Below are 14711 nucleotides of genomic sequence, written 5' to 3'. Positions count from 1 at the left end.
TCAAGGCAGTGAGGAAGAGCTTCCAGTGTTAGACATCGATGGCTCGTTCCAACGACGCGTGCAGGAGGGGTCGAGCGACGCGCCAAGTACGTCCCAATCCAGTTCAACGTCTACCCTGGCGCCATTGGAACAGAAATCCGGTACGATTTAATCATCATTGTTTAGAAGACATATTCAGAAGCTTTGTTAGGTCTGAACAGTTTATTTATGCACTCCGATCCTTTCCGCCCTTTTACAACGCCGGATAGAAAGATTTCAGAGCCGGTGATACATGTGAGACGGGGAAAGGAGCTCCCCGTACTTCCCGCCGAGGCTTTAGGGCAACAATGGAGTCGGAAGGGATCAGATAATGTTCTACGTTTTGCGTCATCGCCGCCATTTACCCGAGATACAGGTATGTGCGCGACCTATTCAATATTTTACCAGACTTTCAATCGGCATGAGAAAGTTTTGATAGCACTGACTTATGTCCAATCTGTGCTTTGAGCGATTTTCATGCTAATGTGCCATCCAGGTCCTCCGGTGATAACGTACACTCCCGACCCACCTCTGAGCACTGAGCTATCAACAATTATTGAAGCGGACATGTCCGGGCTGTCAAAACATTTCCCTTCCTTCGATGACTCTCATAACATTGCTGACGAACAACCAGCACCGGTAAAACCTTTGGAGGTCCAATCACCAGACCTGCCCCTGCATGATGATCACAAAGGGAGTCAAGAACTTGACGCAAACGATACGTCCGCCCTGGACCTTTCTACATCTCAGTTGAGAGAAGAGGTTTTTCAAGCCCTCCGAGGGGGCATTGGTTGGTCGACCGGTATTGTGGTTGAAGATGCAGACAGTCATCCTTCAGATGCGATCACCCGGAAAAGCTCTGGTGATCAGGATGCTGAGGTCAGCTTCCACCTCGACACGCTGGATCCCGAACTTGCCGCTCTCCTCAGCCCGAACAGATTAACGGGCTCTCAATCCATACCTTCATCTCCTTTACTACTTCCTTCAAACGACCTACCTCGGACACGAGCGAATTCGCCGCGTTCTATACTCGCGCCTCTCCAATCGCCTGCTTCTGGGTCACCAATGTACGCAGGGTCGCCATCATCTCCCGTTCGCACTTCGGCACCGTCCCGCTCCGCCGTCTCCCGCATCCCTTCCAGCTCTTCTGTCCCTCGCCTTTCCCGTTCTCCCACCCGGACCAGTCCATTGCGAAGCGAACGCGAGATCGTCTCCCGCACAGCTTCGGAGCCCACTCTTCTCCTTGAGGATGGCCGTCGTGCCTCTAGCGATGGCATCCGTCCTCGACGTGCGCAAGCACCGCCTTCCCCGCTCTCTGCCGACCATCCGAGAGCCGCCCCCCTTGTCAGAGCCAATTCTGGTCGAGAGGCGTACCGCAACCAGCCCGCAACCTCCCGCCTCGTCACGCCTGCTCGGCCAACACTCTATACACCCTTGTCAGCGCGTACGTTTCGTATCACCCCATCGATCTCACCAAATAGTCGGGATGTTGATTCGGTATCTCCGTCCTCTCGTGCTTCATCTGCGCTAAGCGCCGCTCCTGTACGGCGCTTACACCGACCACGTCAAAGCATCGGAGACGAATCCCGACCTAGCTTCGGGATGGATCGGGACGCTGCTTATCTCAGTCGAACGAGGAAGAGGAGCATGAGTATGGGCGAGAATTTGCCTCGCCATCTCTCGGCGAGGGGTATGCCCTCGCTTGGACGGTCCACGGCTGAATATATCGGCCCAAGGACCCAAAAGGTATTTGCTGCTGCAGGGCTTTTCGACTCTGATCGCGAGAACGCGAGTGCGAGTGGGTCAGGAATGGCGTCGAAGTTTGGATCCATCAGGAGCACTAGCGACCGAGACTTTAGGTCACAGTATGCTCCTTCGCGGCTGGCCTTTTCAGAGGCGGGCTCGTCGTCGTCATGGAGAAGTGTCCCGAGGAACATGAGCCCGTCTGAGGGGGCCTCTGGGACACCACGGACGGCATTCTCAACGGCAGCGACGTCCGTCTCTGGTGCATCATCGCCGCAGCACGTCAGTGCGACGCTGCAGACGATGCACGAGAAACATACCATGGAGACTGGCACACTGCTCTCAGCGCTTGCAGATTCGCAGCGCACGGTGCAGAGCTTGCGGGAGGAAAATATGGCGCTCATGTCGCGCATGCAGGAGCTGGAGCTCAAACTTTCCGACGCCCAGACACAGATTCGCAGGCAGCAGTACACGGCCCGGCCGGCGGTGGATAGGATCGCTTCGAGGCCGTCATCGTCGGAGGGTTCGTCACATCGGAGGCTTCAACCGCGCGTGCACGGTTTCACGTCGACAACCTCTATGCGGGACGCCTCCCCGAGAGCATCTTCCCGTCACTCATTGGATGTGAGTGAGGATGACACGCAGGTGTTGTCTCTCGTTTCATCCGAAACAAATTATCGAAATCAGAACGTCAAACGACGGATGAGCAACGCGTCCTCCGTGTTCGCCTTTCCGCCGAGCAACATGTCCATGATCGCCCATGAGGATGCTACGTCTGTGCTGACGCGCTCACGCGCGGGCTCATTTCGATCACAGTCACCGTCTCTGATGTCGGGAGCTCGGCAAAGGATGAATATGTCAGTTTCGTCTGCTGGGAATGTTTCGCCAACGACAGCCAATTTCAGCATGAACGAGATGGCGGGGTCGCCGAGGAGCCTATACCTTAGGCCGGAGCATGAGCTGCATCTGGGGGATATGGCGAGTCTCGATTTGCAGTTCGAGGACGACGAGGACGATGCGGATGGGAGAGGGGTTGACGGGGGTTGATGCTAATGCTCAACGTCGTATCAAACGTCACACGGTCTCATGTCTGATGCTCGCATTTTTTTTTTTACCATCTCTCTGGTTTGTTCGCTCGATGTCTAGTGCGGATCATCCTTCTCTCTCTTTTCGTTTTCTCATCACGGCCTTATACATGCGTACTTGATAAATGTGTCTTTGTCGCGTTGGTCCTGCGTTCTTTCATACATTTCCTGTCACTGCGATGTCCCGTTCTTGTGGGCAAGCAACGTTCGTACGGCACATACTTCTTTTTCGACACATACGCATCTCGATACCCAGGACCTTTCACTCTCTCAATTTCTTGATATGATCCGCTTTTCATTGTCCCTGCATGGCTTCGGAAAGTACTCGGCTGCAGTTCACTCATTTTCTCGTCAAACGCGATCGCCTGATGTATTCTGTGTATAATAACGAGAAGCCGACACCTTTTCCCCCTAATCTTAGTTGCACAGGCTGGGCCGTGGGGCCGCACAAGGCACCAAGGTCGCATCGTCTATCGATCTTCGCGGGTCTCGTACTTGAAGCTTGATGTTCCACGAAGATTTGTCGAACCCTGTTTATATATCCGCGGAACGGTGCTTGAGCTTGAATGTTTGAGATCGTAGCCTTTGAGTACCGCTCGCGCAGCTCAGCGACCTCATCGCTCCGATGAAGCAGGAGGAGAACAGGGTAGCCCAAGTTTAGGGTTAGGGTTTTTACTTTCGCTTGTCGAGTATCCCATGAGTTTATCTCCATCATGTTACTTCGGTGATCTATAAGTATACCGAACATCTTGGAGGTAACATTCCATGGTTCTATGAGAGCAAATCGTTGGTTATTGAGGCCGGGGCCCAACGCAGATGTGGAGAAGTGTGGGGAAGCGTGGATTTGAAGCGTGGTCTTACCCATAAAGGCAATGGCCGCGGTTATCCCGAGCGCTTTCTGCTCAGCTGACGCTCGGCGTCATTTCGACTCGTTCAGTGTATCCTCCCCTTCCTTTCCTTCACCACATCCTACACGCCTACACTTTCCCTACTTCAACCTCGGGTTTTACTCCTGTAACTTGTACAAAACATTCCATCAATCACTCTCACAATCAAGCCATCATGAGCGCTCACACTACGCCCATTACGACCTCACTCAAGGCAGATGTGGAGCCCGCTCTTAGTGGCTATGGCGATGAACAGCCTAGGACGCCATCTCCAATGTTGACGGACTACTCGTCTGCTCCGGCCACATCGAATGGTGCCGATGCCCCCAACACTCCGCTGACATCCGAAGTCTCCTACCATAGCCTCTCGACTGTCAAAGATGCACCGCCCCCACCAACTACGAAATGGCCGTATACGCCCTCTGATGCGCTTGAAGATATTCCGGGTGTGGCGCACGCATTAGATTTGTTCTTGAAGTCAAAAATGGTGGAATCAGAGGAATTCTGTCACAGTAACGACCCCAAGGAGTGAGCACGTTGCTACTAAAATACATGATGACCCGTTGTACAACCTGCATTAAACAGAGAGCGTCTATATTTTGCCACTGGCTACGGCTTGATTCAGTGTGTCAAGGCTCTCATGTCTTATGAAGATGAAGTGCGTTTGCTTCATTTCGCCGGTGTTGATAGATGCATCTTATTGATTCTCCCGAAATAGGACTTAATCTCTGCCATAGGCCATATCAAGCAGGGAAATGCAGTAGCGATGCAGCATCGTAAGCGCGCAGCATCGTTACCCTGGCGGCTCGCGGGTTATGTGACAGGCTCGTCGGGCGTAAGCTGGATCAAGAGCATGACGCCAGTTGAACGCCATGCCGAGCTTGTCTATGCTGAGAGCTTGTTCGAAAAGGTTTCATTCATCATGAACTGTTCGTGAATAAATTATTGACACGACTGCGCGGAACAGGCACTTCTCGGGATCGTGTACTCCGGTGACTGGCTGGCATTTATCAAGGAGGCGTACGTCAATTTCAGCTCAGCTGGTACGGTGTATGAACTTGGTTCCGGTGCTAACGTCGCCGGGTCTATTTGCAATGAGGGACACACAGACTCAATATGCGCACCACCATCCAGGTATATCGCCAACTGGGCAAGTATCTCGATGCTATGGATGCAGAAGCAGATGCATGTGGAGAGGGGCCTGAAGACAAGAACATAGATCCGCACTTCCGGTCGGGTGTCTACTTGGGTGTCGGAATGTCAAACATAGTTCTCAGTCTGATGCCTACGAAGCTGCTCACTATTGTCGAATTATTTGGGTACAAGGGGGATAGACACCTTGGCCTGGCCCTTCTGGAGAAGGCCGGTGGCTGGACAAGTGCGGCGAGCGAGCCAAAAATTGGTCAAGGTATGTAGGGCTGTAGGGATCACCCGTCCACAGTTTACATCAGTCTGATTGATCGCATATCTTTTCTTGGGTCTGCTGCGCAGAAACGGAGGGATTACGAAGGAGTATCTGTGACATGGCACTGATGATCTTCCATTTGGTTCTCTCGAGTTTCACGTACGATGGCGTTGATATCATAATGGCGCAAAAGGTCCTAGACTGGAATCTCAAGAGATATCCAAATGGTAAGTCTCAGCAGTCTGCCGCGGTGCGGTGCTCATTTCGCTCATCGAACTCATCACCCCTTTGGAACTGGTCGCGTGCCTTTAGGCGTGTTTTTCCTCTTTGGTGAAGGTCGGTTGAGTCTCTGTAGAAGTCAGCCAAAGCGCGCCATCGAATGTTACAAGAAAGCTATGAATGCACAAACTCAATATCGCAATCTTCACCACGTCTCCTACTGGGAGATGGCGATTGCTTATATGGCGCTCTGGGATATCCCTGAATCGCTCAAGTGCTGGCGCAACCTCCGCAAAGAATCTACTGTACGTAGGTTCCACAGAGTCTCGACATTCACAGACAATGATGTAATCGACGTTGTTCTACCTGTCTTTTCACCACGTGTTGGAATTCGAAGTGGTCGAAAGCGTGTTATACCTATGGGGTAGCGGCACTCCTCATCCAACTTGGAGGAGAGGACAATCGGAAGGAGGCTCTCAAGCTCTGCGAAGAAGTTCCTACCTTGCGTCAGCGCATTGCGGGGAAATCGATCCCCCTCGAGGTACGTTCTTTGTTTAGCTTCCTATCCATCCACAGTCAATTCCGCCTTCTCTTTCCTTATGGATCATTCATTCACTCATGAAATCCCGCCTTCATTCCGCAGAAATTTGTCGCCCGCAAAGCACGTAAGTGTCAAAGCCAAAATGGGCGTCTCGCCCTGCCGGCCCTCGAATTGTCGTATTTGTTCCTCGGCATCGCGCATGCGCCGCGCCAAGTCATAACCGGACGGACGCTTCCCCTTATAGATGCTCAACTGAAAGAGCTTGACAATTATAAGGACCACACCGATAAGTATGGTGGTGGTAAGGGCTATTGGGATGACTGGTGTCTCGTAAAGTTTTTGCAGGGTGTATGCTTGAGATATGTCGCTCACCCGGTGCGTCCTCGAGCATTTGGAGCGCGGAAGATCCTCCCGTTAATCTCTGCTCTAGGATCCGGATGCTTTGTTGGACCCTAACGAGATCGTCGGAATCTCCTCGGAAGACGCGTCGAGTCGTGCCACAGCCGCGTTCGAGTCGGTGTTTGCCAATGGTCCAAAGATCGAACTGGACCATCACATTGTTTACTATGCTCGTAAGCAGATCGTCATTGCCTTGACATGAATTCCGTATTCATCGAAATGGGGTTCAGACTTCGAATATGGCCGGTTGTTGGCGTGTCAGGGCGACAAGGAAGGCGCTCACAAGCAGCTCAATCTGGTTTACTCGGGGAAACTCCTAGAAGTCAACGCCGCTGGACGGAAGGTTAGTGATAGGCCTGCCACATGGTTCTACACACGCATGCTCATCCTTCTCAAATCGCAGGGAAAGTACAGCATGGAGGTGCGTAAAGCCGTCGGCCTTCATAACCGTTCTTAAGTCCGATTGCTAAACATTACTCTACAGAGCGCCCTTCATGTGCGGACACATGCAGCCATAGAAGCTCTCGACCGTGGACGCCGCCTCTGATCAGAACGTCCATTGCATGAGCGGTCTTCATTTGGATACACTATATGTCCGAGGTCCAACGATCATTCTGCGCGCATCACTGAACATGTACAAGTGGTCCAGGACATCGACGCTGTACTACCGACCAACACACGCTCCCTGTGCTTATATTTAATGGCTAAGCTATCGTCATGTCTTGCATCTGTCTTTTTACTCGTACGGGAATATACCGTTTTTTTTTTCTCGCTGACTGTTGGCAAGGTCTCGGTCGGGGCGCTAGCGATATGTTTGTTTCCCTACCTGATGGTCTATGCGCTTCATTCATAGGACCCACAGAAATCTGAAACGATAGGTGAGCTTCTTTAGTCTCAGACCCAGCCGTATCAAGATCTATGTCTATGTATAGATACATCACACCGATTGCACCGCGATTCATAGATCAGACATACGGGACCGACTGTGCTCGGTTACTATTCCACTCTCCAGACAGCCTTCCCTCCATTCACGCGACCTGGTTGAAGCTGTGACGGAAAACTCTCGGAGCTCGACGAACCATACCACCTGTCATCTCGGATTCATCTCATGTTACCGACGTACCTCACCATCACAGAGTCTGGCCAATCCTAACTGCTTACGACCAACATCAATGCTCCAAGTTACCTGCTCTTTTTCTTTGCGCCGTCTCATTTTCCCTTAGGCGCTATGGGACCTCGCACCAGTGAAATGTGCCCAGTATTCTTCGGATCTTCTGCCGCTCTGCCTATCTCATTTCCTTCCACGTTTGGTATGTTTCTAACTCCGTCATCACTCTCCATAGTTGTTCCATACAACAAGGACCCCCATAAGCGACGCCATGATGCTTCTGATGCATGGTGGCACTCTGGACTCGACTCTGAAGCTGCCTAACACTTACAATCCCTTCTGCCTCGAGCACCTGACCACATGAAGAGTGTGTTGATACGAGTTACGTTTAATTTCAGGCCCGCTAGATTCAAGCTGTATGCGTATGCAGGAGTCTGCCTACAATGGTTAATGCTTGTAGGCGCTTGTAAATTCCGTTCCGAGCTTGGCCCTTTTGACTGGCCTCAACTTGATCATTCATGACGAATGTGTGTGTTATTCCCCCACCCGGCAAATGCAATCAGCGTTAGACGTGAGCTCTCTGTATCACTGAGCATATTGGTGAGCGCGCTTCAGGTTTGTAAAAGATTATAGCTGTTCCAATTGTTATGCCTTTGTCGCATGTTAAGTCGTGAAAAGATAATGACTTGGTTAAGATTTACGTCCTTTCCCACAGGATTTCATGGAAAACACATCCTACTTAGAGCTGTCTTCAACTTTGTGCGGCATGTGCACAGTATCTTCGATCTTGAACATCTCAGCGCTAAGACTGTTTGAAATTGGATCAGGTGACCTCGGTCAAAACACGCAGAGTTCCCGCCACAAGCTCCCAGCGAGCGTCTTTTGAGGTTTAGATATACTGGCTGTTTCGCTCTTCCTCTGCGGTTCTGCTGGTGCTTCAGTCTCCTTACTCCAATTGAACCAGTGATTTCGAGCGTCTGGTCAATCACAGCCATGAAAAGACCACATTCGAACATTGTTACTTCTCCAAATCCGGAGCAGCACAAAGTAAAGAAGATGAAGACTTCAGCACCCGTCTCTCAAGGAATTGTGCAGATGACCGCCGAGGAATCGAAAGCCGATGCAGATGGGGGCGAGTGGACCAAGGTGGACAAACGAAAGGTAAAGAAGATGAAGAGATTGGATGCGAGACTGGACGTGTGTGTTTCTTGTTCTGCCGCTCTTTAAGATGTGTGTACGGTAGACTAATGGGCCTCTTCACTTCAGGCGAAAGCACCCCGCTTCATGTATGCTCCGAATGAAATCATCAAACGCAGGGAAGCAATTGGGGTTGGGGTATGCCGAAAGCCTATACAGCACCTTTCGTCTACTAAGCAATGTTTTTTCCAGGATATCCGCGACTTCGCACTTCATCTTATCGCTGACGCCCCTCCGGTCGGCTGGGTTCGCGTCGAAGTGAGTTCTTGCAATCGTGAGTGCATGATGAAACTCTGAATTTGCGACTTTCCAGAATCGTCAAGCCATCCAAAAAGTTGTCGTCATCCTCATACCAGGTATCACTCTGACGGCACTCAGCCTTCCCCCTCTTCCCACGTCTGCAACATCCAATCCAAATCTTCCTATTTCCCTTCCTTTGCCTCAACCGACAGCTTTGACTACACCGGATACACTAGGACATGACCTCTCAGATAGAACGGAAGAAGCCGCTGCTCACTACGGCGGAGTCCCTTTTATCTCCAAAACATTCAGCCATGCATGTCCCACGAAAGCCCCAGGTGAACCGACAAAAATGCATTCAGTCATGGGTGCCTTCTTCCAAGGGCCTGTCAGTGGAGAAGAGAAGAAGAAGCGGTTATTGCAGCGCATAGCCAGTGAGCCATTTCTTATTTTTGGCCAGTCCTTTTAATTAAAAACTTCCAGCGGAACGAGCGGTTTCTAAGAGCCCCTCACAATATGTTCTCAAATTAGAACAGATGATAGAGAATGAATACCCCATACCGTCTTACATGGCGGACATCTTCACGAAGCCCCGAGGGTGGGTAGAAACCCCCCAAGTGGCAGAAACGTCACTCGGTGGGACTCACACTGTGAAGGTCTACGCTATTGATTGTGAAATGGTCAGGTTTCAGCAAGTGGTCGTTACGACCGTGGCTAACATGATTCCACAGTGCTTGACAGAAGACGGAAAAGAGCTGACACGGGTGTGCTTGATTGATTTTGCATCTGGGAACGTTGAGTACGATCAACTGGTCAAACCTCCGAAACCTATCACCGACTACCTTACTCGGTATGCCCGTATCATCAGTTCTATAACACCGCATATTGACTAGCTTCAGATTTTCTGGAATCACAGCTGAATCTCTTGCTCCAGTCACGACTACTCTTCCAGAAGTACAATCTCGTCTCCTCAAATTCTTTTCTGTAGAGCCGACCCCGATTCTTTTGGGTCACTCGCTCGAGTCAGATTTGCGAGCTCTCAAGATGTGCCATCCCAAGTGCATAGATACCGCAATCATCTATCATCACCCGCGCGGTCGACCACTCAAACCTGGACTCGCATGGCTTACAAAGAAGTGGTGCGGCAGAGAGATCCAGGCCCGCGGTGAAGGTGGGCACGATCCTGAGGAGGATGCCCGAGCGTGTCTTGAATTGCTCCAAAAAAAATTAGAAAATGGTCTGTCATCATCCCGTTTTCAATTCTGACCTGGATCTGAAATTATTTCAGGTCCGGGATATGGGGAGTTCAAAACCGACTTTGAGTCGATATTTGAACGCATGTCTCGTTCCAATGGACATGCTGGCATGGACTCGGTACGATCCGCCGTCGTCGACCACGGCAACCCAGCGACATGGCATGGGGCCAAGGCGAATACGCCTGTGGGGTGCACGAGCGATGAGGATGTTTACCAAGGTCTTTTAGAGGCTATTCCGAGCCACCAGTTCGTGTTTGGGAGGTTCACCGACTTGGCGGACGTGTTGGGCTGTGAGTGTAATTGTTTTATTTTTTATTCTACAACCAATTGATCTTGTACTCGGACGACGGAAGGGGTAACGCCGAAGACCGAACCGGGAGCTGATGTAAAATTGATTCCACCTACGCTAGACCTCCGCACCGTCCTGTCTGACCTGGATGGACGGCTCACCAACTTATACAACGCGCTACCATCGCGCACGGCATTTATCATCTTCACAGGTCACTCAGATCCACGGAAGATGTCCACGCTGAATGCCAAGAAGAGCGCGTTCGAAAACGCCCTGCGAACTGCGCGATCATCGAATGAGATGAGCACCGAGACGTGGAGTGCGCAGGAGGGAAGGGAGCTGGAGGAGGCCGTGGAGAGGGCCAAGAGAGGTTTAGTGTTCTTAAGTGTTAAAATTTGAGACAGATGGTGCTTGCAATCCGACCATATGTCTGTTCAGTTCTTGAGATGATGAAGCCCTCCTACTGTATGTGTGTACCAACTTCTGATGGGTCAGAATTGCCATGCATGTCCAGCCGACTGTAGGGCCTTCGCGTTATATGGGCTTTACATGAACTCTTCAATATCTCTGGTAGTATATCGGTTAGTACACGCGCCTGTCACGCGCGAAAGCGGGGTTCGACTCCCCGCCAGAGAGTGCCCTGTCCTGAGAAACATTTTTGATTGAAAAACCATGAATATTTATATCGCGCATCGTCAGGTTTGGAATGAAATTTTGTTAGGCAAAATGCTTGACTATGCATGCATCAGTTATTTTAGGGGTTCCCTCAACCGAGAGAATAACTACTTTGCCTGGCGCGGGAAACAGATTTCGAACGAATACGATGCAAAAAGACTTTTGGCGGTACGGTCCCTTGTCATCCTACGCTGGCTTTCATGAGTACTCCAAGCCCAATTTCCTCCGTGTGAGGCAGTACGTAGGCGATGCTCGCTCTCAGATCGAAATGGCCCGTGCCACTTGGTTCAGTTCGACCCGTGCTCGTCACGTGGCATCCGGAAACTTTATCAAGCCAGTTTGCACTGCTCACGAGCAACGTCGACAACCTTCTGTCTCGTCATTTCCTCGCACTGGGTTTTGTTCAAGTGATTGGCTGAAGATTGGCTGAAGAATTTTGTCCCAAGTATGTGCTATTTTTGCAGCAGCAAGTGACAAGCATATCAACCCGTGTTTGACGACAGAAAACTCAATACACTATCGTACAAATATTCAATAAACACTACAGGGCTACATCATGGAACGTTCTGTGGCAGCCAGAGATACCAGAACGTTAAAACGCTTTCAAACAGATGTTGTCAAATTATTCACCTTTGTCACTCATCGCGTGCCACTCTTCAGAAGTTTGCCTTGTTCAACCTTCGCATGATCATTCCCAAGGACCCCAGAAATTATCTTCACCTCTCCTTTCACTTTGTCCATGAATTTCGCCTTGTGGCTGTGGCTACCGACCGAACCACCAGACCCTGTGGTATTCACAATGGACGAGGAGCGCCCTTTCGCCTGGGATGAGTCCTGAGAATCCGCGACATCAGCAAATTGGCCTCGCTCTTGGCCAGAGGTGCGATAGCGATCGTGATCGACTTTAGGCCCATGAGGTAGACCATCATCGCCATGGTCGTCGTCACGCTCGGCACCCTCTCCTTCAGCCAACTTGACATCGGAGACAGACGGCGGAATCCCGACCCTGGCGCCTTGCCACGTCCGCCACTCGCGCGGCTGAAGGTTTACTCGAGGTGGTTCGTTGCGTACCTTTTCCTTATCTGCGCTGGCAGCAGAAGCACCAACACCCGTCCCCACGCCTGCGCCTGCGAATCCGGCGTCGCTACCTAGGCCAGCCCTTGACGGCTCTTGAGTTGCGTGGACACCGCCAAACTTGCCGCCTGCGCCTTGCTTGCTATCATTCGCCGTATTATCTGCGCCTTTTGAGGAGTCTGATATGTCGTTGTGGGTTGCCGGCGTGGACTTGTCAAAGCTTGGAACTGCCCTGCCATCTCCTGCGCCGACTCCTCCCTTGCTGGGTGTGCTATCGAATTGTTGAGACTCTGCGCTAGTAAAATCTGTTGTACTAGGAGCGTCAACATCGGGCGATTTATCGAAGCGCTGAGATCCTGTATCGAAGATGCCTCCTGGTCCAACATTACCTGGGCCTGTGGCTCCCAAACCTGCAAACCGGTGCGTCATATCATCAACATAGGACGGCAATCACAATCACAGTTGTGACTCACCTGTCCCTCCTGCGGCCGCAGTCCCAAAAGCAGCGCCGTAACCCGCCTCGCCAAATTTCTGTGACATGCCTGAACCCGTGCTGCCAAACGGCTGAGCACTCGTCGTGCCAATCGCCGAAACCGCCGAAACATCCTTAGACGGCGAAAAAAGATCCTTGTCGAAGATAGCTTCATCCGTCGATGGTAAGGATTTCGTCGGAGCCTTGGCCGAACCAGGTTTTCCGAAATGGCTGGCTCCGATTGCTCCACCTGCCGCGGCCGCACCTCCAGTCGCAGCGGCCGCGCCAGTCATGGATCCGGCGTTAAGAGGAGTACTTGATGGTGAGGGAAGGTCGGCGGTCGCACGTGAAGCCGAATTCCCGAACGCGCTGGTCTGCGGCGAGGCAGCCACACCGCTGCGCGGTGCGGTATCGCCAACGGAGGCGGGGATTACTGATTCAGAAGGTGTACGAGGAGCCGGCGTGCGATCATCTGGAAGACGTGCGACGCCTGTTTCTTCCGCTGTGCCTGGAAGTGCCCCTACGCCTTCTGACTTCTCTCCAGGCTGCATCCCCGATAGTTCTTGCGAAGGCAAAGATTTCACATGAGGATGATCATGCTCAGAAGCTGCCAAAGTTCCGCCTCCAGCTGCATAAGATTAGGGTCAGGTCCGACGGGTGAGTTCTTAATCAAGCCTATAAACTTACGAAGATAAGGCGAAATAGCAGCGACAACACCCTTGGGTAAATATTGGGCTGCGGTGTGCCCTGCGCTCTGGATGGCATGGGTGACATCGTCGGCAACCCCCTGAGCGACTCCTTTTGCGTCGTGGGCTACTTGGCCTGCGGAGTGGGCGTAGGAAGTTGTACCTGTGCTACGTGAGTGAGCCTCTTGAGGATACGCGCCAGGCACTTCGGTGCCGGGCGACGCCGACGTGCTCTCGATGTTGTGGGCAACCCCTGAGGAAGCTACAGGCTCTGACGTCGAGCCTGTTCCTAGAGCCGACGTTGTCTTGTCCGCCCATTCCTCGGCTGGAGTCGATACTGGATTCTGAGAAAGTGCTGGAGGTGTACCGTGCGATATGGAAGACATGTTTTAAGTGGTAGGAGTAGTTTCTGCGTATGTTCGACGTTCGTGTGGAGGCGGAAACTCGACATTTTCTAGGTATTTAACGTTATTTGTAACTTATTTGCGGAAGGTGGAAACGGCGGGCCAGAGGGGTATGACGCACCGTGATGTCATCGGCCCCTAGGTGCGAACCCATGCTCGGGGTTAGGGGCGACGGCCACTGGCCCACCCCCGGCCACTCATGTCTGGCATCGACAAGTCAATTTCTCATCCCCAATCTCTGTCTTGCTCGAGCAGAACAGCTTGCTGCTGTGTATCAACGTCATGTGAGTCTCAGATATATATTCGTTCAATATATGCATACAGAACGTTCCGAGGCCACCACGGTACTGCTTTGGGAATGTCCTCAGAACTGGGTGCAGGGACACAGACGGCTGCCTTTGGTCGGCATTTTTCAACTTGCTTGACAGCAGCGCGCTACAGGAGAATAAAACTCTCACACCGCCTTGTCACTTGACATATGCCCCCTTACCCGGCTGCAGGCATTGAAATTCCAATCTGGACGTCACCTTCGTGCTAAAACAGAGCTGAGCACCTGCCTTACAGGTGCAAACGCCTTGCCTTTCGCCCTCAAAGGTTATCTGATCCCTAAACCCGTGATGCCGCCCAGGCTCTTTATGAGGTAACGGTGTCCACACGCTTCATGTTGTATGGGAACTGTCGCTCAGACATATGCGGACTGTCGCCCTAAATAACCGGTCTGCAAGGTTTAAATCCAATCGTCTGGTGTCACGCCCTCCCTATCTGCGGCACGGAATCCTCTGCTGTTCCGTGCCTAGGAACAGTCGGACGCTGAAGCCAAGGTGAGCTCCTTTGCAGTCACGATGCTAACCTGATATGTATCGCTCACCATACGCCCATCGTCGCAGAGTACGTCGAAGTCTTAAGGATGGAGAGTGGCGCTAAGGCGGCGCCAACTCTCTATGCCGTCCATCCATACACTCACGGTCTTAAACGGAGATTCTAACTGAAGTCCGTTTCGATCCGATCGTGCA

The 14711-nt window shown here is 51.8% G+C and overlaps 4 protein-coding genes across 4 annotated transcripts; 3 read left to right on the top strand and 1 right to left on the bottom strand.

The window, feature by feature from the left end:
* The first annotated feature begins 1997 nt into the window (after positions 1 to 1997).
* HETIRDRAFT_440714 (uncharacterized protein) lies at positions 1998 to 3258 on the top strand. The gene has a single exon (XM_009549864.1). It carries the CDS (start codon positions 2065 to 2067, stop codon positions 2806 to 2808), a length of 744 nt encoding a protein of 247 aa, XP_009548159.1. The 5' UTR covers positions 1998 to 2064; the 3' UTR covers positions 2809 to 3258.
* Positions 3259 to 4124: 866 nt separating this feature from the next.
* On the top strand, positions 4125 to 6835 carry HETIRDRAFT_245161 (uncharacterized protein; the record flags this gene model as incomplete). The annotated part of the gene is made up of 13 exons (XM_009549863.1): positions 4125 to 4261; positions 4319 to 4391; positions 4452 to 4643; positions 4701 to 4753; positions 4843 to 5141; positions 5225 to 5365; positions 5451 to 5662; positions 5755 to 5898; positions 6001 to 6273; positions 6329 to 6470; positions 6528 to 6640; positions 6701 to 6718; positions 6782 to 6835. Coding segments are annotated over 13 exons (1851 nt in total), but the record flags the coding sequence as incomplete, so codon positions are not given.
* Positions 6836 to 8291: 1456 nt separating this feature from the next.
* HETIRDRAFT_35628 (uncharacterized protein) lies at positions 8292 to 10823 on the top strand. Its single transcript, XM_009549620.1, has 9 exons — positions 8292 to 8602; positions 8672 to 8740; positions 8795 to 8860; positions 8916 to 9301; positions 9348 to 9522; positions 9574 to 9692; positions 9742 to 10079; positions 10131 to 10388; positions 10452 to 10823. The coding sequence occupies exons 1-9, from the start codon at positions 8399 to 8401 to the stop codon at positions 10784 to 10786; spliced, it is 1950 nt and encodes a 649-aa protein (XP_009547915.1). The 5' UTR covers positions 8292 to 8398; the 3' UTR covers positions 10787 to 10823.
* Positions 10824 to 11701: 878 nt separating this feature from the next.
* On the bottom strand, positions 11702 to 13680 carry HETIRDRAFT_428080 (uncharacterized protein; the record flags this gene model as incomplete). Its single annotated transcript, XM_009549862.1, has 3 exons — positions 11702 to 12546; positions 12610 to 13236; positions 13296 to 13680. 3 exons carry the CDS (start codon positions 13678 to 13680, stop codon positions 11702 to 11704), a joined length of 1857 nt encoding a protein of 618 aa, XP_009548157.1.
* Positions 13681 to 14711: the final 1031 nt, after the last annotated feature.

This window comes from Heterobasidion irregulare (genome assembly GCF_000320585.1).
Source record: "Heterobasidion irregulare TC 32-1 unplaced genomic scaffold scaffold_07, whole genome shotgun sequence".
NCBI lineage: Eukaryota > Fungi > Basidiomycota > Agaricomycetes > Russulales > Bondarzewiaceae > Heterobasidion > Heterobasidion irregulare.
This window is presented reverse-complemented; position numbering and strand designations above follow the sequence as displayed.